At 49.1% G+C, this 23,592-nt stretch overlaps 1 protein-coding gene across 2 annotated transcripts in view; it reads right to left on the reverse strand.

Annotated features, from left to right (window-relative positions):
- ACACB (acetyl-CoA carboxylase beta) overlaps positions 1-23,592 on the reverse strand; it is a 109,490-nt gene that overhangs the window by 39,464 nt on the left and 46,434 nt on the right. For both annotated transcript variants that reach the window (XM_047760277.1, XM_047760278.1), the window contains 13 exons: positions 23,452-23,555; positions 21,827-21,908; positions 17,514-17,659; positions 16,223-16,373; positions 14,844-14,978; positions 12,908-13,054; positions 11,928-12,116; positions 9,326-9,426; positions 8,453-8,541; positions 8,236-8,360; positions 3,567-3,680; positions 3,310-3,423; positions 2,629-2,718 (listed from right to left, as the gene is read on the reverse strand). In XM_047760277.1, the coding sequence (XP_047616233.1) occupies positions 2,629-2,718; positions 3,310-3,423; positions 3,567-3,680; positions 8,236-8,360; positions 8,453-8,541; positions 9,326-9,426; positions 11,928-12,116; positions 12,908-13,054; positions 14,844-14,978; positions 16,223-16,373; positions 17,514-17,659; positions 21,827-21,908; positions 23,452-23,555 (1,587 nt within the window). The remainder of the gene's footprint in view (positions 1-2,628; positions 2,719-3,309; positions 3,424-3,566; positions 3,681-8,235; positions 8,361-8,452; positions 8,542-9,325; positions 9,427-11,927; positions 12,117-12,907; positions 13,055-14,843; positions 14,979-16,222; positions 16,374-17,513; positions 17,660-21,826; positions 21,909-23,451; positions 23,556-23,592) is intronic.

A 23,592-nucleotide genomic window follows, 5' to 3' on the forward strand; every position in this document is an offset into this window, starting at 1 on the left:
ATTTTGATCACAACTCAATTCGATTAGCTGCATTACATGTGCTCACTCATCACATGGAGCTAGTGGCTGCCATACTGGACAGCACAGTCTAAGCAGTGGGAGGTTTTTGTTTTTGTTTTTAAACTGAATAAGGAATCCAGGGACTGTCCAGCAGGGTTACACAGCAGGTCTAACTGCTATCTTTGAAAGGCCACGTGCAAAGCTGGCCCTTGGCTGGCATCTGAGAACTTGGGTTTGGGGAGGGCTCCCACCATTCCCAGATAAGAATGGTTGATGGTGCCTAAACTGTGCCAACAGTATCATTTATGTTGAACATGTGCTTTCTTCCTGGGAGTTCAGAATTTAGTTTTGTGCCAAGCAGAGGATGCCTATGTGACCAGTCCCCAGCAAAACCCTGGGAGCTGAGTCTCTAATGAGCTTCACTGGTAGACAACACATCACATGTGTTGCCATAATTTACTGCCTAGAAGACCATTGGAGGCTTGGTGTGGTGTCCTCCAGCCTTCACCCCATGAGCCTTTTCCCTCTGCTGACTCTGCTTTGTAGCCTTCTGCTGTAATAAATCACAACCATGAGCACATCTATATGCTGTGTCCTGGGAGTCTTACCTGAAAATCATTGACCCAGGGGTGGTTGGGGGTGGGGAGGGCATCGGACCCATTTAGAGCAGGGACAAAACTCTACACAACTCAAGAAGACAAGTGAAAATCTTATTTTTACATTGCTCATCGTGAGTCGTGTAGAGAAGCTTGGATTCGGTTCAATAAATCTGCCTAACAGATGATGAAATGTGTAAAGAAAGCATCCTAGAAAAATCTCTATCAGAAATACATGGTAGTCAGCACTTTATAAAGTGGGGAAGGGGGGGGGGCTGCTTTCCACATGGCTTAGGACTTAGGAACCTCCGCCCCCAATTAGGATAGGTGTTTGGATGATGGGTAACAATGCTGATCAATATTCACATCAGGTGTTTATTCATTTACCTTCAAAGCATCCTGTGAGGTCAGCATTACTATCCCTATCTAAAGCACAAGAATCTAAAAGTCCTAAAAGGGGAGTTCACACTGTGGCTCAGCAGGTTAAGAACCCAATGTAGTCTCTGGGAGGGCAGGGATTCAATTCCTGGCCTTGCTCACTGGGTTAAGGATCTGGCATTGCCCCAAGCTGCCTTGCAGGTTGCAGATGAAGCTCAGATCTGGTGTTGCTGTGACTGTGGTGCAGGCCTCAGCTGCAGCTGATTCATCCTCCAGCCTGGGAACCTCCTTACAGATACAGCCGTAAAAATGGAGAGAGAAAAAAAAGGCCCAGCAAAGGAAAGCCACTTGCCAGGGGTCACACAGCTTGGACCTTTGCATGTGTCATTCCCACTCACTGGAATCTCTCTGCATCTCCCTCCCACCAATTCCTACTCATTCTTCAGATGCTTTCATATCACTTTCTCATCAAAGCTTGAGTTGAACCTCCTGGTAAGGTTAAGTCCTGCGGTCAGTTCTCATCATGGCCTGCATTTTCCCTTTGTGGCCCCCTTGCATGTACAATTAAAGCAATATTGAGTACACATCTCTCTCCAACCAGAGAAGCTCCACTAGGGCAGAGATGATGGTTGTTCCCTGCTGCACCCGCAGTGCCTGGAACACAGTTAGGTCTCAATAAATATTGGTGAATATTGGAGAGTGGGGGAAAAAATTGGTAACTACTTAGGAATTATATGAGGTCTCGCTGCTGGGAATAAAGAGTGGGGCCTGGGAGGGTTCTTGGAGTTGAAATCAGGGAGGGGGTAAAAATTGCAGGCCTGAGAGATAATGGCTATAATATGCTCAGAAGCCCAAAATGGTCTCCATGGAGACCCAGTCAACCTTTTGGCATTAGGATGGGTGACCCACAGGGTCTAGAAATGGAAGAAGATTGGGGGCCACAGGAGACGGTGGCCCTCCAAGATCAGAGGGTGAGGAAACGAGAAGAAATGACCAGGGCAAGAGAGTCAAGCTGAAAACAGACATCGTCACATATCTCCTTGAAAAGATCTGAAAGGGCAGATGAAACATCTCAATGTCCTGAAATTAACAGAACTGAGTTCAGGCTCACCAGAGCAGTCCCCCTGCCTCTCATCCGGGTTTGCTGCTGATCATGCCTGTCTCTGCCTGACACACAGGGAAGTCACCTTAAGTTATCACCTAGCCTCCTTCCAGATCTCATAGCTCCAAACAGGAAAGACTTTCAAAGGTCTCTAAGGTGGGTGAGTTGGAAAGTAAGTTCAAAGTGCCTCAGCCTCAGCCCTTAGGGGTTCATACTTAATGGTGCCTGACCTGCAGGAGGCCGGCACACAAGAGAGCAGGGGTAACCGGCAAGGACTCTGGACTTAGACAAACCTAGTGTGAATCCTGGTTCTACCACTTCCTTGCTGTGTGACCCTGAGCAAGTCCCTACACCTCTCTAAGCCTCAAGGTCCAGGTATAAGTAAGACGTATGTAAGTAACAGGACCCACCTCGTCGAGAGAATGATAAGATCCCATTTGCAAGGCATGTGGCCTGGAGTCAGGCGTGTGGCGGGCGGGCAGGCAGTGGGTGCTAGGACTTGCGGGAGGTGGGGGGGTGGTCAGTGTTGGCGGGGGCCTCGCCCCTACTTACCTCCAAGGATGCCATGCAGACGACATTGTTAGCATGATAGAAGAAAGTGGGCAGGACGTCGAATATGGTCGTTTCTGACAGTATTAGTTTCTACAGGATATGGAAAAAGGTAGTGAAAAAGGAAAGGGAATGTTAACGAGTTCTACCCAGCAGTCAGGTGAATGGGAGGGACGGAAGCAGGGAAGAGAGACAGGTCAGGTGTCATTACCACAAAATGCTACCCAAGCCCCGGGCCCATGACACCTCAAAGTGGAAGCAGTTCTGGGATGACCTGGGTTCCCAGGTCTAGATGGCATTGGGGATGGGGGGGTGCGGGCTGGAACTTGTAAGTGAGGCTGAGGGGGTGAGGGAGCCCTAGGAAGACGAATCACAGCTCAGCCATGTGAGTGCTGGAAGCTTCCAAAAAGCTTCAGCACACGTGAAGTTATAATATCGCACCTCCTGGGAGAGGCTTGCTGCCCAAGGCTCTGTCCATATGCAGGACTGCGCTTCTTCTGGAGCCTCCCCTGGGCCTTAGGGCAGCCTGGGCCATGCTGGACAGAACCACTGGAGTTGGCAACTGCACCCTGCCTCGAGCGCCAGCCCACTGAGGGCAGAGGAAGTCCACTTCCCTCCCCCCCAGGTCCCACCTGGGCCATGGCGTGTGCTGGGTGCAAAATGGATGGATGGAGGTGGCCTCACCTTGAGGTTTTCAGGGCAGAACTGGTGGCCGTACATGTCGATGGCCGACAGGAAAATAGACTCCACCTGGTTGTGCCTCAGCTCGTAGGAGGGGAGGTGGGAGGCGATCAGGACCTGCAGGGGAGGGGAAGGAGGGGCTGGGGTGAGCCACCCTCCCGGGGGAGAAGCCAAGGGCCAGGGACTGCAGCAGAGGGGCTGTGCCTGGTAGGGGCCCACAGCACCCTGTACACAGTGGGGACCGCAGCTGGCGACCCTACCTGCCTGGCTCTGAGGGCCACCTTGCAGTGCTCGCTCTTGCTCAGCTGAGTCAGCTCATTGAGGATGGCAGTCAACTCGTCTGACAGAGAAGGGTCTGGACCACAGAGCTCATCCTTTGGGGGAGAGATACAAAGTTCAAATGGCTCTGCTCCATCAGAAGGAACTGGGCCGGCACTCATCCTTGGCCGGGGAGGGGGAGGTGCAGCTGCCCCAGGAAACCTTCACAGCCTGATACACAAGCCCTTAACCACTCTCCACCGAGCACCCCATTCATTCATTCACTTGCTCATTCCTCCACCCCCAGACATGCCCGAAAGATACAACAAAGTCTGCCTGTGTCACTGGGCTTTTTTTTTTTTTTTTTTTTTTTCTTTTTAGGGCTGCACCTGTGGCTTATGGAAGTTCCCAGGCTAGGGGTCGAATCAGAGCTGCAGCTACCTTAACCCACTGAATGAGGCCAGGGATTGAACCTGCATCCTCACAGACACTATGTTGGGTTTTTAACCCACTGAGCCACAACAGGAACTCCAGCATCACTCTTCATGGCCAGCATTTATCAGGTATGTACTTACTAAGGCCAGGAAAGCAGCTAGACCCTTTCCATCCATTTCCTCAAATACTCCCAATGGGCCCATGAGTTACCATACGAGTCTTCATTTAACAGATGAGGAAACTGAGGCTCGGAGAGGCAATGTGCCTTGCCCCAAGGCCACCAAGCACATGCAAGTCAGAGCCAGATTCAAACCTAGGGCTCTTCTGTGACTTAAGCCTTCTCAACCCTTTTCGCTTACATCACTGCCTGACTTAAGGGGCTCACGGTTTGAGAAGAGGGATGAGGGGAAACAGAGTCAGAGGTACACAAAAAGGAAGAGCCACACGGAATGAGGGTGTCAGCCCTCTAGGAGCCCCAGCATGGAGGGAGCATCAGTGCCTGGAGAGGTCAAGGGCCTCTTCTTGCCAGAGAAGAGATGTGGAGTTGAGTCTTGCACAAGAGTCAGGGGTTGGGGTGGGGGTGGGGGGTTGACAGATCCTATGTGCATCCCTCTTCTCTGTTTCTGAATAAGGGGCCTTTCACTGGAGACCAGGGCCTCGTGCATCTCTTCCTCTTATGCCCTTGATGCAAGAAGGGCTTGAGAAGGGCTCAGAGCAGATGCTCCCTAAATACTGATTAAGAACAATGACTCCCAGGAATCTGAATGCCTGAGCTACACGCCCCCACTCCTGCATCGATCTAGACTCTTCTCCAAGTAGTCACCAGACAGTGGGGTCGGGGGACATTCTTTTCTACGGCCGTTTCTGCATTTCCCTAAGTAGAATGAGCCCATACTGTTTTTATAATAATAATTAAAAAAAAAAAACATTTTTAGCACATTCCTATTTCTTTTTTTGGTCTTTGTTGTTGTTGTTGTTGTTAGGACCGCATCCTCGGCATATGGAGGTGCCCAGGCTAGGGGTCTGATCGAAGCTGAGGCCGCCAGCTTACACCACAGCAACTTGGGATCTGAGCTGCATCTGTGACCTACACCACAGCTCTCAGCAACACCGGATCCTTAACCCATTGAGTGAGGCCAGCAATGAAACCCGAGTCCTCATGAATGGATACCAGTCAGTTTCATCACCACTGAGCCACTCCCACATTCCTATTTCACACATGTACACAAACACACACAGCATGTCAGTGCTGAAGAAATCTCATGGGAAATTATTCTAAACCTTCTCCACACATGCCGCCCCCCCACCCCCCAGCCCAAATTCTGATTTGCTTTTGTTATTAAATGGTGGTGACATTGCTCTCCATCACTCCTCTGGCCTTTGGCTCTAAGGACACCACAGAACACAGGTACTGTCGAGTGACCAGGTTAGAGGTTTTCTAAGACAGGAAACTCAAGACTAGTTTTGTATGGAAAAATTTTAAATCTAGCCACCACACTCTGCATGCAAAAGTCCGAAATACTCTTTCTTCCTTGTTAACTTGTGTGAAATGGACTCATCGCGTACATTTTAGTTCACAACATCATGTTTGGTTTTTGCTGTTTTGTCGCTAACAAAGTCCTATGACCACTGAAGTGACATTCAGAAACGAGGCCCCTGAAAAGACTCAAAAAGTTTCTTTTCCAAGTAATCACTCAATTAACAAGACTTTGCTCCAAGCCTCCAAAGTATCAAACAAGGAATGAAAGAACTCACCATTTTCTAGCAAATGGAACCAAGAGAGCCAGAAGAATCATGAATCTCACACATAATCCCCCGTCCACAGCTGCTTTAACATTTTAACCTCCTTTACCAAGAAGCCCCAGCAAGGGTCCTAGTTCCCTGATGTGGGGGCCACTCCCCAGGCCGTCCTCCAGGAAGCATGGTTTTTAAGAACTGCGTGCCCAGAAGAGAGTTAATATGTGCACAGAGTAGCAAACAGCAGGATAACCCACAGATCCAAGCCCCGGCCATTGAATTCTGGGTGGACTGTGATAAATTCCAGCTGTTCCTTGTTTTACAAACACTATTTAAAAAACCCTCCATCCAAAGGAAGCACTTTAAGGCGTTCCCATTGTGGCTCACTGGAAGCAAATCCAACTAGTATCCACGAGGGTGTGGGTTCTATCCCTGGGCTCAATCCGTGGGTCAGGGAGTCAGGGATCCGATGTTGCCATGAGCTGTGGGGTAGGTCACAGGTGTGGCTCAGATCCCACATTGCTGTAGCTGTAGCATAGGCCGGAGGCTGTAGCTCTGATTCAGCCCCAAGCCTGGGAGTTTCCACATGCCACAGGTATGTAAAAGTAAAACAAAACAAAGGAAGTACTTTGAAAAGGGTTATGCTATTGGCCATGGAATTCCTCCCCAAGACTAGATACGTCCTTGGGCATAAGCTCCTAAATCCTGGCTGCAGGTGGCAATCACTTGGGTATCCTTTCCCCCTAAATGTGATTTTGAAGAATTTCAAAACTACAAGAGATCAGAACCTTGAAATTTTTCAGGATTCAGCACTTGCTAAACTTTTACCACATTTGCTTTTCTTTCTTTTTTTTTCTTTTTTCTTTTTTTTTTTTTTTAAGGGCTGCAGGTGCAGCATATGGAAATTCCCAGGATAGGGACTGAGTCAGAGCTGCAGGTGCCAGCCTACACCACAGCAACACAGGATTCAAGCCGCGTCTGCAAACTACACCAGAATTCACAGCGACACTGGATCCTTAGCCCACTAAGTGAGGCCAGAGATCAAACCCACATCCTCATGGATACTAGTCAGGTTCATTTCTGCTGAGCCACGATGGGAACTCCCACATCTGCTTTTTATTAGTAAGCATACCAGCATGCCTGTACACACACAAACACACATACACACACACACACACACACACACACTCTCTCTCTCTCTCTTTTTCTGAAAGTCAGTTGCAGACACCATGACCCTTCCCACTCTCTCAAAATGTACCCCCTTGAGAAAAAAGATCTTCCCCAGCTCCCTGTAGAACTGTTGAAACAGCTCCCCAGATTGAACACTAAACCAATAATATTGTTTAATGGACAGTCCCCATTTCATCTTCCTATTGGAGAAGCTTTCAAAAAGTACTAACTCCTGGGCCTCACCCTCAGGAACCCTGAGTTAATGGACAAGGGTAGGGCCTGGTATCTGTATTTTTTTAGGTTCCCAACCCCTACTCTCACCCCAGATGGTTCTCAAATGCAGCCAGGATTAAAAGAGTCTCATGCTGCATGAGGAGATTTTAAAATGATTCTTTACAAAAATATCAATATTTATAAATCCATCTTGTTAGGGTGTCAATTGTTCTAAAAGCCCAGGTCCCAACCTGGTCCACTGCCCAGCTTTGTAAATAAAGTTTTATTGGCTCACAGCCACACTCATTCATTCACATGTTGCCTATGGCTGCTTTCACACTATAATGGCAGGGCTGAGTAATTTCAACACAGGTTGCTGAAATCTTCTCTGGCCCTTTATAGAAAAAAAAAAAAATCTGTCAACCCCTTCTTGCCATAAGTCAAGCCCAAGTCTCTGCTACTATCTGCTGATCCTGCATTTTTTCAAGTTATATCAAGGGGAAAAAAAGCTTCAGCTATGAAGGATTGCTAACTCTTACAGATTTGGAGGAGAAATAAAAACAAATAAACTCCATATTTCTCCAAGAAGGCAAAATGAAAGCCCCACCTCAAGACTTGGAATCCAACATCCCCTGACTAATAATCGCTCATGACTCTGGAGCCAGGCTGTGGGTTCAAATCCCAGTTCTGCACTTAGAATCTGGGTGCCCTTGAGAAAGTGACTTCACCTCTCTGTGCTCTGTCAAAGAACAGGAAGTAGGGTTCCAGACCCACCCTCTAAGGCTGCGGTAAAAATTAGATGAATCGGTATTTGTAAAGCATGTCAGGAGTGCCTGGCACACAGTAGGTGCTTTGTGGGATAGTCATGAACTTCCCCAGGGACTAAAAGATCCCACCCACTGCCTGTTTTGTAAACCAAGTTTTATTGGGGCACAGCCATGCCCATCTGCTTACACTACACCACGGCAGCATTGAGAGGTCAGGACAAAGATTATATGATTGGAAAAATCTAAAGTATTTACTCTCTGGCCCCTTCCAGAAAAGTCAGCAGACCCCTGAGGTTCCCCCAATGCCCGCCCACCCTGCTCTGGGTACAGGGGATCTTTTCCTGCTTACGATCAACATGATCACCAGCTGGTTCTTCTTGGCCACCTGCGCGTGGGAGAAGATGCAGTCCAACACCCGGGACATGTCCGGCTTCAGCTGCTCCCTGAGGTTTATCACACACTTGTCATAATGGGCTGGAAGGAAACAAGAAGCCATGTGGAGGTAAAGCTGGGGATCCCCCCTACTCCGTGGGCTTGTCACCAGAGCTGGTGGTGGCGCCTCTTGCCTTGTTGGAAATGGTGCTCAACCAGTAAATATTTTCGCAGGAGATCCAACACCACCGCCTTCATATAGCCGCGGGTCCCGCTGCGGTATCTGGGGAGGAAGGGAAGGCTGCCTTAATGACCATCTCCACCTCCTGGGGCGCCTGAGTTAGCTCCAGCCAGGGCTTTTAGGGTGTGGAAAAGGAGAAAACGCTAATAAAGAATCTGGAAGGAGGACTTCCCATCATGGCTCAGTGGTTAACGAATCCGACTAGGAACCATGAGGTTGCGGGTTGAATCCTAGCCCTTGCTCAGTGGGTTAAGGATCCGGCGTTGTTGTGAGCTATGGTGTAGGTTGCAGAGGCGGCTCGCATCCCGCGTTGCCGTGGCTCTGGTGTAGGCCGGTGGCTATAGCTCCGATTGGACCCCTAGCCTGGGAACCTCCATATGCCACAGGAGCGGTTCAAGAAATGGCAAAAAGACCAAAAAAAAAAAAAAAAAAGGAATCTGGAGAGAGTTCCCATCTTGGCTCAGTGTAAATGAACCCAACTAGTATCCATGAGGATGCAGATCTGATCCCTGGCCCTGTTCTGTGGGCCAAGGACCAGGCATTGCCTTGAGCTAAAGTGTGGGTTCCAGACACAGCTCAGATCTGGCATTGCTATGTCTGTGGCACAGGCCAGCAGCTGCAGCTCCGATAGGATCCCTAGCCTAGAAATCTCCATATGCCCCACCTGCAGCCCTAAAAAAAAAAAAAAAAAAAAATCTGGAAGCTGCACCTTCAAATCCTTAGGTCTTGGAGAGATGCATGAATTGGTTCATTTGTGCTAACTCTGCAGGCCAAAGGGAGCAAAGGCATGCCCAAGGTCACACATCCAGGAGGGCCCAGGACTCACTTTTGGACCAGCTGCACAATGCTCTGGGTGTTCATGAAGAAGACCTCCCGGTCGGCCTTCCGCTGCAGGGTGGCCGCGTGACAGTCCAAGATGGTGGCTATCTGGACGGGCAAACACAACAGGTCTGGCCACTCACAACCACACAAGCTGGTCACCAAACAGAAGTCACCAGAAAGACCCATGTAGGCTCCCATGGAGAGCCCACCCAAGGCTTATTCAAAAATAAAAAATTCTAGCCCCAAAGCTCTCTGGCATCCAGAAACAGCTCTGTGCATCCCACTCAACATATGGCTTGAGGACTCAAGAGCTCAGAATGACAACCATCACAAAAAGGCAAATACAGGCTCCTATCACCCCCTCCACAAATACAAATGCTCTAGGGAAAGGGGAGAAGGCAATTTCCAACCCCAGGGAGCATGAGGGCGTGAGGTAAGATGGGGGCCCTATTTTTATAATTAGATTTATTGATGCTGGCGTATTGTCTGCAGCAACAAAAATACGTTTAATGAAAGATCTGTTATCAACAACGAATTCCTGGAGTTCCCGTTGCAGCACAGTGGTTAAGAAATCCGACTAGGAACCATGAGGTTGCGGGTTTGATCCCTGGACTTGCTCAGTGGGTTCAGGATCTGGCATTGCCGTGAGCTGTGGTGTAGGTTTCTGACACAGCTCGGATGCAGCATTGCTGCGGCTGTGACACAGACCAGTGGCTACAGCTCCAATTAGACCCCTAGCCTGGGAACCTCCATATGCTGTGGGAGCAGCCCTAGAAAAGGCAAAGAGACAAAAAAAAAAAAAAAAAACTTCCTGAAAGGCTCCAATATGTACATTTCTCAACTGAGGCCCTTGAGAGCTTTGTTTTCATTATTTTTTTAGTGGAGGTAGAACTCACATAACCTAATATCCCCTCCCCCCTTTAAAGTACACGACTAGGGAGCTCCCGCTGTGGCACAGTGGGTTAATGATCCAGCTTGTCTCCATGGTGTTGCCAGTTTGATCCCCAGCCCAGCAGAGTGGGTTAAGGATCTGGTGTTGCTGCAGCTGTGGCATAGTTTGCAGTTCTGGCTCGGATTTGAACCCTGGCCTGGGAACTTATATGTGCCAAGGGGGCAGTCAAAAACAATTTTTTTAAGTATTAAAGTAATACAACTAATTCTGCAATTTGTACTATATTCTTGGAGTTGCGCAACCATCACCACCATCTAATTTTAGAGCATTTTCATCACCTCTAAAAGATATCCTGCCTCCAGCCCTGATAACCACTAAGCTCCTTTCTTTTCTCCATGGATTGGCCAGCTCTGGATGTTTCATATAAATGGAATCAGGCAACGTGTGGTCTTCTTGGACTGCCCTCTTTCACTGAGCATGACGTTTTCAAGAATCACCCACAGCATGAAGAGATGTTCCGTTCCTTTTTTTTTTTTCTTTCACTTTTTAGGGCAACACCCGAGGCTAGGGGTCAAATCAGAGCTGCAGCTGCCAGCCTGCACCACAGCCATAGCAAGCTGGGATCCAAGCCTCATCTGTGACCTACACCACAGCTCACGGCAACACCAGAACCTTAACCCACTGAGTGAGGCCAGGGATCAAACCCAAGTCCTCATGGATACTAGTCAGATTTGTTTCTGCTGCACCACAACAGGAACTCCAGTATTCCATTCCTTTTTATGGCCGAATATTTCAAGCTAGAAGTTGACCTCTGGGAATAAACTGACCTACACTGACCTCTTACTCCCCACATCAGTCAGACGGGTGGGTGGGGATGATGGTGGTAGGAAGCCCTTCTAACCAGGCAGGGGGCATGAAGGTAAATGGGCAGAGGGGACTCTTCCAAACACAGATCTCCTTTAAAATGCCTGGTAAAAGCCACCTCCAAAAAAGAACAAAATGAGGCCAACATAAAATTATAAGAGATATTTGATATTATCCAGGAATGATTTTCCATTCCTAAAAATATCATATACACCTATAGCCCCAAAAGGATCACCTTCCACGAACCAGAGGTGGTAGGGGACGTCAATGCTACACACTGGCAAGAAAGACTCACAACTTCCTCTATGATGTCAGCCAGTGTGTTCTCAGAACACACTCTGTATTTACACCAACTGCTTGGCCTGGTGCCGAACTGGAGTTTTACAGTGAGGCCTCATAACTATCTTTTAAAAAAAAAATTTTTTTTATTGTTATTTTCTTTCTTTCTTTTTTTTTTCTGGTTTTTAGGCCCACACCCGTGGCATATGGAGTTTCCCAGGCTAGGGGGAGAATCGGAACTATAGCTGCCGGTCTACACCACAGCCATGGCAATGCCAGATCCCTGACCCACTGAGTGAGACCAGGGATTGAACCCGTACCCTCATTGATACCAGTTGGATTTATTTCCGCTGTGCCACAACGGGAACTCCTATTGTTATTTTCTCATAACTGTTCATGTTCATCAAAACAACTGTTGCTTTGAGGGGAAATGCTGGGATTCTGCAAATCAGGTGTGAAAGGAAACTCTTGACCCCAGCATCCTGGGCTCTAAGTGGGTCTCACGAGGCCCGGTTTGATCAGAGGCTGGACTGACTGGGAGCAGGGTTCCTGGCGGGGCCAGAGCACATACCTGCTGGCTGGGGAACTGACATAGCACCGAGGTGATGTTGCTGGCATATTGAGCCATCACCCTGCGGACTGCCTTCTCCACAGGTGGGGGGATGCGGCCCGCCACACTCGTCATGATCTCCTGCAGCTCCAGCAGTGGCAGCGATGGGTGCCGGAGAGTCATCAGGAGCTTCTGCACCCAGTCCTTCAGCTGCAGGGGGGACCACAGGGGAGAAGCGGGAGTGTGGGATGAGCAGGTGCAAACAAGTACACAGAGGATGGATAAACAACCAGGTCCTACTATACAGCACAGGGAAATGTATTCAACATCCCATGACAAACCATAAAGGAAAAAAATGTGAAAAAGAATAGAAATATATGTATGACTGGGTCACTTTGTGGTACAGCAGAAATTAACACGACACTGTAAATCAACTACACTTCAATAAAAGTTTTAAAAGACAAAGAGAGAAATGTATACGACATTTATAATGAAACTGAGGAACTTCCCAAGAACGGGTCCTTTATAGCAATGACAAAGGATGGATCATTTTCACATTTATTTTTAATTTGTTTTCTTTTTACAGCCTCACTTGCGACATATGGAAGTTCCTGGGCCAGGGGTCAAACTGGAGCTGCAGCTGTAACCTACACCATAGCTTGCGGCAACCCCGGGTCCTTAACCCACCGAGCTAGCTCAGGGATCAAACCTGCATCCCCCATGGAGACTATGTCAGGTCCTTAACCTGCCACAATGGGAGCTCAGGGATCAAACCTGCATCCCCCATGGAGACTATGTCAGGTCCTTAACCTGCCACAATGGGAGCTCAGGGATCAAACCTGCATCCCCCATGGAGACTATGTCAGGTCCTTAACCTGCCACAATGGGAACTCCCCATTTTCTCATTTCTTACCTCGGTAAACATCTCTGGGATCTTCTGTCTTGTCACATAGTCCTACACACGTGTGTGCTGTACACACCCACCCTGCACACAGACCCACCTTCATGCTAAAAATAGGCTCCGGCAGACAGTAGCCATTCATGATGTTAGTCAGGTTTTCCAGGACGCTGTGGAAAACCTGGTGCAGCTTCTCTCCAAGGATGGGCAGCGTCTGCTGGTGGGGAAGCTCTCCTGTGAATGGCTCAGCCTGACAAGACACAACGGGAGCCAGAGGTCAAGGCCACTGTGGCCTCCCACTGAGACAGACAAGCCAAGGGCCGAGGCAGATCTACCAACACACAATATACACACATAGCGTGGTTAGGATGAAGTCTGGCAGGGAGGGGGGAGCAGAAGAGAATATCGTATTGGAAATTTTTTTTTTGTCTTTTTCTCCTTTTAGGGCCACACCCGTGGCACATGGAGGTTCCCAGGCTAGGGGTCTAATCAGAGCTGTAGCCAGCAGCCTACACTACAGCCACAGCAATACCAGATCCAAGCCGCGTCAGCGACCTACACCGCAGTTTGAGGCATCGCCAGATCCTTAACCCACTGAGCAAGGCCAGGGATCAAACCCACAACCTCATGGTTCCTAGTTGGATTCATTTCCACTGCACCACGACAGAACTCCCACATTGGAAATTTTAAATTGCTGCATTCACATCCTATGTGAGGTTTCCAAGTCTTCTCCTTTGCAAAGGTCATAGTCAATTATGTGTCCCAAATAATTTTGGAATGAATGAGATGTGATATATGAAATGTTCACCTCAATATAGGGAAGTCACCTGGCTCCTGTGTGAGTTAACTTGAATTTTATGCTAACGCATGTTAATGTATGTTTGTGGCCTATTAAACATACATTATTAAAGAAGATGGTACGCTGATCAAAAGAATGTCCAAGTTAAAGATTAAATGCCTCCCTTCCTGGGACATCAATGCTGGGACTCCTTGGATGATAAGACTGTTCCCAGGTGCCAATGCCATACTGACTCTCTGTGCACATACAGCTCTTTGTCTTTTTAGGGCCATGCCTGCGGCATATGGAAGTTCCCAGGCTGGGGGTCAACTTAGAGCTACAGCTGCCAGCCTAAGCCACAGGCACAGCAACGTGGCATCTAAGCCACATCTGTGACCTACACCACAGATTGCAGCAATACTGGATCCTTAACCCACTGAGCAAGGCCAGGGATCGAACCCACAACCTCATGGTTCCTAGTTGGACTCATTTCCACTGCACCATGACAGGAACTCCAACTGCATATTGTTAAAACATTATCTTTTGGGCCCTAGAAAGATCCAAATGTAAGTCTAACAAAACAGAATGGCATTTCTGATGCCATTGGAGACAAGTCCTGCTGCACATAAGTTCCTTTGCCATAAATGTTAAGCAGACGGATCATGTATCCATGTGTACCCTGCTGCCTGCATTTCTCCTGTGTCAGCAGTGGTCTGATTCCACCTGTGTTAACGAATCTGACTAGGAACCATGAGGTTGAGGGTTTGATCTCTGGCCTCGCTCAGTGGGTTGAGGATCCGGTGTTGATCCTGCATGGCTGTGGCATAGGCCAGCGGCTACGGCTCTGATTTGGCCCCTAGCTTCCATATGCCACGGGTGCAGCCCTAGAAAAGACAAAAAAAAAAACACAAAAAAAACGGTAGGGGCAGACCCGGGGGTGGGTCTGAAGCATTCGGTTTGATTCGGTTTGCTGCATTCACATCCTATGTGAGGTTTCCAAGAGCAAGAGAAGATGAAGCCAGGGAACAAAATAGGGGACAGTTCATGGGGGGAGGGGGGTCCTGGAGGTCATCAGAAGAACTTGGCTTTTATTCTAAGTGGGATGCAAAGCTGCTGAGAAGAATCTGAGCAAGGGCGGGCCACGTGTCTGCACCCCTCATGCTGGCTGCTGGGGGTGGATGGAGGCAAGATCTGGGAGCCTCAAGTCTGAACAAGCAGAGGCTGCAGGCATGCGGGGTAGCCATGCCAGGGTGCCACATACTGGGTGCACTTTGGAAGGGTCATCGAGCTCCAGCCTGGCCACCACACAGCCTGTTTCCAATACAGCCCCTGGGCGCTTGACATACTTCACCCGGCCACTTTCCTGCACGTTCAGGGTCATGATCATCTTCATCACCTGTTTGGCAGAAAAAAAGAGATTAGATGGTGCCTGCCAGGACTGGCCCGTGTCACCCCAAACTAGTAACTCTGGAGCAGGGACCGTGTCATTTGCAAAGAGTGACCCCCTGGGTGGAGTTCCAGCAGAGGGTTTGGAGGCAACCAGCATTCACACAACCTGCTGTGTGCCAGGCACAGCGCTGGTCATGTATATTTTGCATGTGCAAAGCCAGCTTGGGAAGTAGGGGTGCACTGTGCCCATTTTACAGATGTGGAAACTGATCTTTATTTCCAAGGAAGGCCACTTCTCTCTTAGAAATACGTTTAAATGATACACACATGCCTAAAATGTGGTGCATTTTTGACCAGCTCCTTTTTGAAAGGCAGTAAGAAAACCCTCTGGAGAATGAAGAATGTGCCTAAGGTACCACCAACAACCCCCTTAACTGGCCTGAGAGTGGCCGTGTAGACCTGATGAGTTTGATTACTGTGTGGAGGCTGCAAAAAAGTCGGGACTGTCCTGCCCTTTGCTCGGAAGTTCAGAGCTTGAGTACCCAAGTCAGCCAGGCCTGGGCTGGAACCACCCACACCCCAACCCATCACTGTGATCTCCAGCACATGCCTTCCCCTCTCTGAGCCTCAGTTTCCACAACTGTAAAATAGGGGAAAAAGATGGTCTCCCCTCCTAGGGCCCTGATGAGGATTAAGCAACACAGAACATAACAGGAGGCCAAAAAGCGTTAGCAAACACCATTACTATATTTTTGTTACAAAAATCGTTATTTTCCTTGGCAGCAGAAAATGGAGGCCAAGGTTGAATCCCGGTTTTTGCGTGATCTCGGGTGAGTTCCTTAGCCTGCTGGGGCCCTGTGTCTTCCTGTGCAAAATGGGGGTCCTATTTATGTCCAACTCATATGATTCCTGGGAAGATTAAGGAAGATAATTAAGAACAGATACAATGCTTAGAATAGTGCCTGCCATTCAGTAAGTGTTCAGCAGGCGCTCACTTACTGCTTTTTAATTGTCACCATCATCATTTATCAGTTCTTACTCATCCCTGGGGAAGTACACATTTTTGAATGTGACAGGGATTTGGGCTGAAACCCCCATGCTGGCTCTCCTGGGAATTTGCCGACAACGGCCCAGGTGAAGGAGGTGCCTGCTGGCTTGGGTGCAGCAGCATTGTCAGATGGCCCCCCGTCAGGAAGCGGGTGTGAGGGAGGCCTGGCTACAGCCCACTCCCAGGGCTAGCCTGGCGCCCACCTCTATCTCAGCGAAGCTGCCCCCAGCCTCGACGTGGCCCCCGTCCTCCACCGTGTACTGCATCAGCTTCCCAGCAGAAGGGGCTCTCAGGATGGTGGGATCGTTCTCCTTCTCAAACACACAGGTCTTGTTGCCGATGGTGAGGCGGTAACTGGAGAGAAGAGGAGTAGGGAGGCGGTGGGGAGATGGGAGAGGACCACCGACCCGGGTGCCCGAGTCAGGCTTTTGACAGCATCCTCCCTTCCTAGAGGCAACCACGAGTGTCACCCTGGGTATGGTTTGAAGGACTCGATCCACATGCTCAAATGATGGCGTCTGACAGTTACCATGGAGATTCTGGGCACAAGCTGGGGTGGGACCCTTTTCTGGCTGAAAACTAGTTCTTTTTCCTGATATGATTCCAATATTATTTAATAAACACTGACCCACTGACAGCCTTTCACAGAACCAGGGAGAGCATGCCCCATGGGTGGAGCCGTGATCATGTCAAATATTCTTGGCAGAGAGAAGATGGCTTAAAAAGAGGTAATAAAATACCAATCGGGGATGGATCTAGTCTGCCTTCTTCCATCAAGGATTGAGAAGGGAATCTCCACTCCCCAACTGGAGCTTTTTCAATCATGGGGCCTCTGGCACCCCCTCCCCATCATACTGTCCTTGACAGAGGGTCTCGATGCTTGTGGGGAGGTCAGTGGGGGGGAGTTTACATTTCACTGCGTGAGCTCAGCGTGGTTGGACTCCCTGGGGCGGGAGGGTCTCTGAGTCTCTGACGTGATGTCCCTACTTTAAGCACTTCAGGATCATCCCGTGTTTCGCTCATGGCATGGCAACCTTTCCCATATGCTCATGCGACATGTCTTCCCCAACAGGCTTCATGAGTCCGAGCCATGGCTCTATCCTGACATCTCACCCAGTGCCTGGTTCAAGTTGCTCCTCAATAAATAGCTGCCTCCCTACCTGGACGTCTGCATCTTCTCCAAGCCTTGCTCTGATGGGTGTGAATACCACCGGTCAGACACGGAGCCGCTGGTGCTCACCGCACACCTCATGCACTGTGGAGCTGGGAGTCACATGCCAGGCAGCTCAGAACCCTCCCACATTATTAGAAACAGGTGTCCTGGGAACCTGCCATAAATGTCTGCCAGCTGCATGGAATTCCAGCCACAAGAGGAACCTCTCCAGGAGCCCCAGAATGGACCAGAGAAGGGACCTTAGCTAAGACACTCAGACCACACACAGACCCCTTGAGGGAGAACCGGCTCCATGTACCACCCACCACCCCCACACACACCTGTTGACCTCTTCTTTCATGTAGGTGGTGTAGCTGTTCCCATTATAGGACAGCAGCAGCCCCCCGTCGTTCAGCCGATGGGCGTCGATCTCGATGTGACAGTTGTTCATGATGAGGACAAACATGGTTGGGGACTGTCGGGCCACCTGTGGGGACGGGCTCAAGGTCCTCACCGGAAGCGAGGATGCCTGCTGGTCCCTGGGCCCCCAGAGCACCACCTGGCTCCCGTGACCATGGGCGAGGGCTGGTGTTCACTGTGGGAGTGTCACCTGTTGAGTCCCAGCCCTCGGTCTTCCCAAGGAAGCAAGGAGGCAGAGGGAGCCCAGCGTCAATGAGTCACACCTGCCAGGTAGGCTAATGGGCCACTGGTGGCAGGTATAGTCCCAGGCTGGCCACATACCACTGCCATGTGCCCTGGAGGGCTGGGGGCTTTCTTCTGATTCCTGTCTCCAAGCAGGGCTGCCCTGGGTGCCAGGGAGAAGGGCTCTTGCTCTGGGTGAGGAGCCCCGGGGCCTCCACCTGTGGCCCGGCCATGACCTAGGGCTCTGTCCCTTAGACCTGGCCCTGTCCAGGGGCATACAAGAGACCTGGTACACTGGAGAGAGGCATGCACAGCCAGGGCTCGGCCTCAGCTCTTCATTTCAACCTGAAATATCAGCCCCATCTGTCCCTCGGTTCAACGTATGCATTCTCTCTCAGAAAACAAACACCGTCTAGAGGCCTCACCCTCCAAAATACTTACTTGGTGACAAAAGACAGCAAGAAAAAGAGGACCATTTCTTGTGACATTATTTACGGTAATGGGAAAACCTAGAACCAAACTAGCTATCCACGCATGGATATGGCCATCGGATATTTGAGACCTGCACTGTCAAATATGGTAGCCCCTGGCCAGCCGTGCCTATTCCAATGAAAGTTAAAATTCAATGAAAAATAAAATTCAGTTACACTCAACACGTTTTAACTGCTCAACAGCCACGGGCAGCCCCTACTGAGCAGAGCAGATACAGAACATTTCCATCCCTGTGGAAAGTTCTATGGGGAGGTGCTGTAGACTCTGGACTAATGTCAAAGACAACGTTCTAACAACACGGGGAGAGTTCAGGCCATGATATCAAAGCAGTCAAAACATATTTGCAAAAAAACAAACAAACAAAAAAACCCGTATTTGCACTATGATCTCAACTCCATAAAACCACGGCATAAGGAAAAAAATAACTCAAAAGTGGTCTGCTAAAATCGACCCAGGGTGGGTTGTTTTTCTGGTGTTTTATGCTCATGCGCTATTTTGAAATTTTCTACAATGAACATATGCCATATTTAAAATTAATCCAGGGGACCCAGACTCCCCAAAGGTAGCCAAGAAGCATCGGGGGCAAAAGGGAAGTGATTTTCCACACATACCCATGGATGACACACTTGTTTGGTTAAACTAAGCCTGAAAATTTCCAGAGTTGGAAGTTCAGTGTGTGCTTAGTGATGTTAAAAATCATGAGACCCTGCTGTGTAGCACTGGGAACTATGTCTAGTCACTTATGATGGAGCATGATAATGTGCGAAAACAGAATGTGAACATGTATGTGTAACTGGGTCACCATGCTGTACAGTAGAAAAAAAATTGTATTGGAGAAAGAACTATTAAAAAAAATAATAATAAGGAGTCCCCGTTGCAGCTCAGGAGTTAACGAAACCAACTAGGAACCATGAGGCTGTGGGTTCGATCCCTGGCCTTGCTCAGTGGGTTAAGGATCCGGCATTGCTGTGAGCTATGGTATAGGTTGCAGACACGGCTTGGATCTGGTGTGGCTATGGGGTAGGCTGGTGGCTACAGCTCCTATTCGACCCCTAGCCTGGGAACCTCCACATTCCACGGGTGTGGCACTAGAAAAGACAGAAAGACAAATATCTGTGTGTGTGTGTGTGTGTGTGTGTGTGTATAATGATAAAAAAAAAAAGCAATGTCAAAAATCAGGTAAAACAATATAAGTGTCCATCAAGGAGTTCCTGTCTTGGCGCAGCAGAAACGAATCTGACTAGGAACCGCGACGTTGCAGGTTTGATCCCTGGCATCCATCAGTGCGTTAAGGATCTGGTGTTACTGTGAGCTGTGGTGCAGGTCACAGATGCAGCTCGAATCTGGCGTTTCTGTGGCTGTGGCATAGACTGGCGGCTACAGCTCCAATTAGACCCCTAGTCTGGGAACCTCCATATGCTGTGGGCACAGCCCTAAAAAGACAAGAGACAAAAAAAAAAATGTCTATTGAAAGATGAAAGGATAAAGAAGATGTGGTAAATATATACAATGGAATACTACTCTGCCATAAAAAAGAATGAAATAATGCCATTTGCAGCAACATGGATGCAACTAGAGATCATCGAACTAAGTGAAGTTACTCAGAGAGAGACAAATATCACATGATATTGCTTATTTGTGATATCTAAAAAAATGATACAAATGAACTTATTTACAAAACAGAAACAGACTCACAGACATAGAAAACACCCTATGGTTTCCCAAAAGGGAAAGGGGGAAGGAAGGGATAAATGAGGAATTTGGGATTAGCAGATACACTCTCTATATACAAAATAGACAACCGATGGATCTACTATACAGCACAGGGAACTATACTCAATATTTTGTAATAACTTGTAAGGGAAAAGAATCTAAAAAAGGATAGATATATATGTATATAACTGAGTCACTCTGCTGTACAACTGAAACTAACACAAAATTGTAAATCAACTATACTTCGATTTTTATTTATTTTTTGCCTATTTTTTAAGGCCACACCCAAGGCATATGGAGGTTCCCAGGCTAGGGGTCTAATCGGAGCTGTAGCTGAAGTCCTACGCCACAGCAATGCCCAGTGCAAGCCCCATCTGTGACCTACACCACAGCTCACAGCAAGCCTGGATCCTTAACCCACTGAGCGAGGCCAGGGATCAAACACACCACCTCATGGTTCCTAGTTGAATTCATTTCTGCTGCGTCATGACAGGAACTCCTACTTCAATTTTTTTAAAAAATGAAAGAAAAAATCAAGTAAGAGAGAACTGGGATTCTGCTTCAGCAGCAGACCTGGACCCTGTCGACCTCCCCCTCCCTGGAACATGAGGCTGGGAAGTTCTGGGGAGGTCTTGGCTTCCTGGGGACACACTGCTCCCTCAGGTCACTCTGACTTGGACCAAGGGTGGGAGGGGGTGAGGGTGGGCCTTACCCTGTGCCCGCACATCTCAGATATAACCTGATCCTCTGCTGGGTTGACCCAGGACGCCTCAGGACGGGGAACCAGATGCTTTCCACAGAGGACGGCCACCCTGACCAAGCTCCAGGGTTGCCGGCCACAGACCAGGAAGCGGATGGAAGTCCGCACGTGGACCCTCAGTGCAGATGCGGGGCAAAGCCAGTCTCACCGCCCTGGGAGAGGCACGCGGGCAGTCTACACTGAGCAAAGGTCCTGCTCATGCTCTCTCTGTAAGGGCTTGAATCCTTCCTGTTCCCACTCCACCCCCCAAAAATTCATGTCCTTCCTGGGACTTCAGCACATGACCTTATTTGGAAATAGGGTCTTTGTGGATGTACTTAATTAAGGAGGGGCCATGCTGGATGAGAGTGAGCCCTAAATCCAGTCTGACTGGTGGGGTTTTTTGGCTGTGCCCTCAGCAGGCAGAAGTTCCTGAGCCAGAGATAAACTCGAGTCAGAGCAGCAACCTGAGCTGCTACAGTGACAATGCCAGATCCTTAACCCACTGAGCCACAGGGAGACTTCTGCCTGGTGTTCCTGTAAGAGGAGAAGAGACTCAGAGACAGAGTCACAGAAGGAGGAAGATGTGAAGACACACACACACACATACACACACACACACACACACACACAGAAGGTGGCCCTATAAAGGCAGAGTCTGGCAGAGATTGAAGTGACAACCTACCAGCCAGAGAACACCAAAGACTGCCCACAACCATCAGATGCAAGGAAAAGACGGTCCCCAGGAGCCTTCAAAGAGACCATGGCCCAGCCAAGGTCTTGATTTTGGGCTTCTGGCCTCCAGAACTGCGAGATGATCAATTTCTGTTGTTAGGAGCCACCAGTTTATGGTAATTTGTTATGACAGCCATGGGGAACCAGTACACACTCTACTGTACCTTGTGTGCGTGGCTCAAGCCTGTGGGCTCTGGAACCCAAAGCACTTAGGCTTCAAGGTCACAGGACTGCTCAGGGAGTCCTGGGACCAAGCATGAGAAAACCCACCACTGGGATGGCCCATCACAGAACTACAATTCCCTCGAGCCCCCAGTGTGTTGGGGCCCTTACCTTAAGAATGTACTTCACGCCTCCGTAGATTAATTCCACATCCACAATGTTCAGCAGAGAGTCTGCAGGGAGGACTTGGCCCCTGACAAACAAGACAGACCTGTGGTCAGTCTGGGAGTGACCGAGAACACTGCAGCCATTCAGCCCTTGAGTTTTTTTTTTTTTTTTTTTTAAACCCACCCATTCTTTGCCTCTCCTAAGCATCAACACACCTGGCTATACTGAAAAGGTGAAATCTGATAAAAAAAATTCAAGGATGGTCCCAAGGAAACCAACATCCCTCAGAACTTAAGGACATCCGCTCTTGCTGCAGAATGTGGAATTTCTTTTATTTATTTTTAGGGCCGCATCCATGGCATATGGAAGTTCCTGGGCTAGGGGTCAAATCAGAGGTGTAGCTGCCGGCCTATGCCACAGCCACAGCAAAAGTAACTTGGGATCTGAGCCACATCTGTGATCTAAGCCACAGTTTTCAGCAAACGCCAGATCTTTAATCTGCTGAGCGAGGACAGGGATCAAACCTGATGGATACTAGTCAGGTTCTTAACTCACTGAGCCACAGCAGGAACTCCAAGATGTGAATTTTTTCTTTTTTATTTTAGGGCTGCACCTGTAGCATATGGAGTTTCTCAGACTGGGGGTCAAACTGGAGGTACAACTGCCAGCCTACACCACAGCTCACAGCAACACCAGATCCTTAACCCACTGAGAGAAGCCAGGGATCAAACCCACATCCTCATGGATACTAGTTGGATTTGTTTCTGCTGCGCCATAATGGAAACTCCAAGATGTGAAATTTCTAAAGGGCTCTCCAAGAAGCAAAATCCATGAAGGCATCTTCTTGGAAAAATTCCCTATGTAAGAATCCTGTCATCTGCTTAAAAGGAAACCACTGCACAGACTGTGACCCTATGACCATTCAAAAGCATGCTAACCAAGCACTAAAAACTTCCATCCTTTAATTTCCTTTTCGGCAGTTTCTTTTGCCTGTCACAGTGGTTTCCAGTAGTGGGGGGTGGGTGCTGATTTTTGCCTCTACCCCGGGGGCATTTGGCAGTATCTGGAGACATCCTGACTGTCGTGATGTCCAGGGGCAAAGGGGGACGCTATGGCTGGGGCCAGGGGATGTCACTGACTTCCCATACCGCCCAGGTCAGCCCTCACCACAAAAGATGATCCAGCCCAAGAGGTCAGTGATCCTGAGGTTGGGACTCTGGCGCATCCTAAGAGGGGGCTCCTGGTCACTTCCACAGGGTCCATCGCATGGGTGACCTGATTCAAGTAAGGGTCTCAGAAAGAACCTTTTGGAGAGGTGACCTGTGATCCGCTTTGCTTCTCAAATTCACCTCCTCCTCCCTGAACTCCTGCATGCTACGACGCACCTGAAACAGGTCAGCCCGAACAAGCACATGGCTGTCTGTAGGATGACAGCTGCCTTGGCCTTGAGACACCCCCCCTCCCCATCCAGTCTCTTCTAGGGCAGCGCAGGTTTATTCACAGAGGCAAGCACAGAGGAGGGGTTCACTAATTGCTTGGTGACTGATGTGCATGCACGTGAAGCCTGCTTCTGCCTTAATTGCCAACATGTACCCCAAGATGGGTAAGGCAGTACCCACGTGTCCCACCTTTCCAGCGAGTGTAAGAACTCCGTCATGCAGGTTCTGAACATTGAGTCGGCCACGTTCAACGCTCCGCACACCACCCCGAGCATGATATCTGGCTTCTCGGCCTAGGAAAGACTCTGCACATCAGTATCCACAGTGACC

This window comes from Phacochoerus africanus, chromosome 15 (genome assembly GCF_016906955.1).
Source record: "Phacochoerus africanus isolate WHEZ1 chromosome 15, ROS_Pafr_v1, whole genome shotgun sequence".
Classification (NCBI taxonomy): Eukaryota; Metazoa; Chordata; class Mammalia; order Artiodactyla; family Suidae; genus Phacochoerus; species Phacochoerus africanus.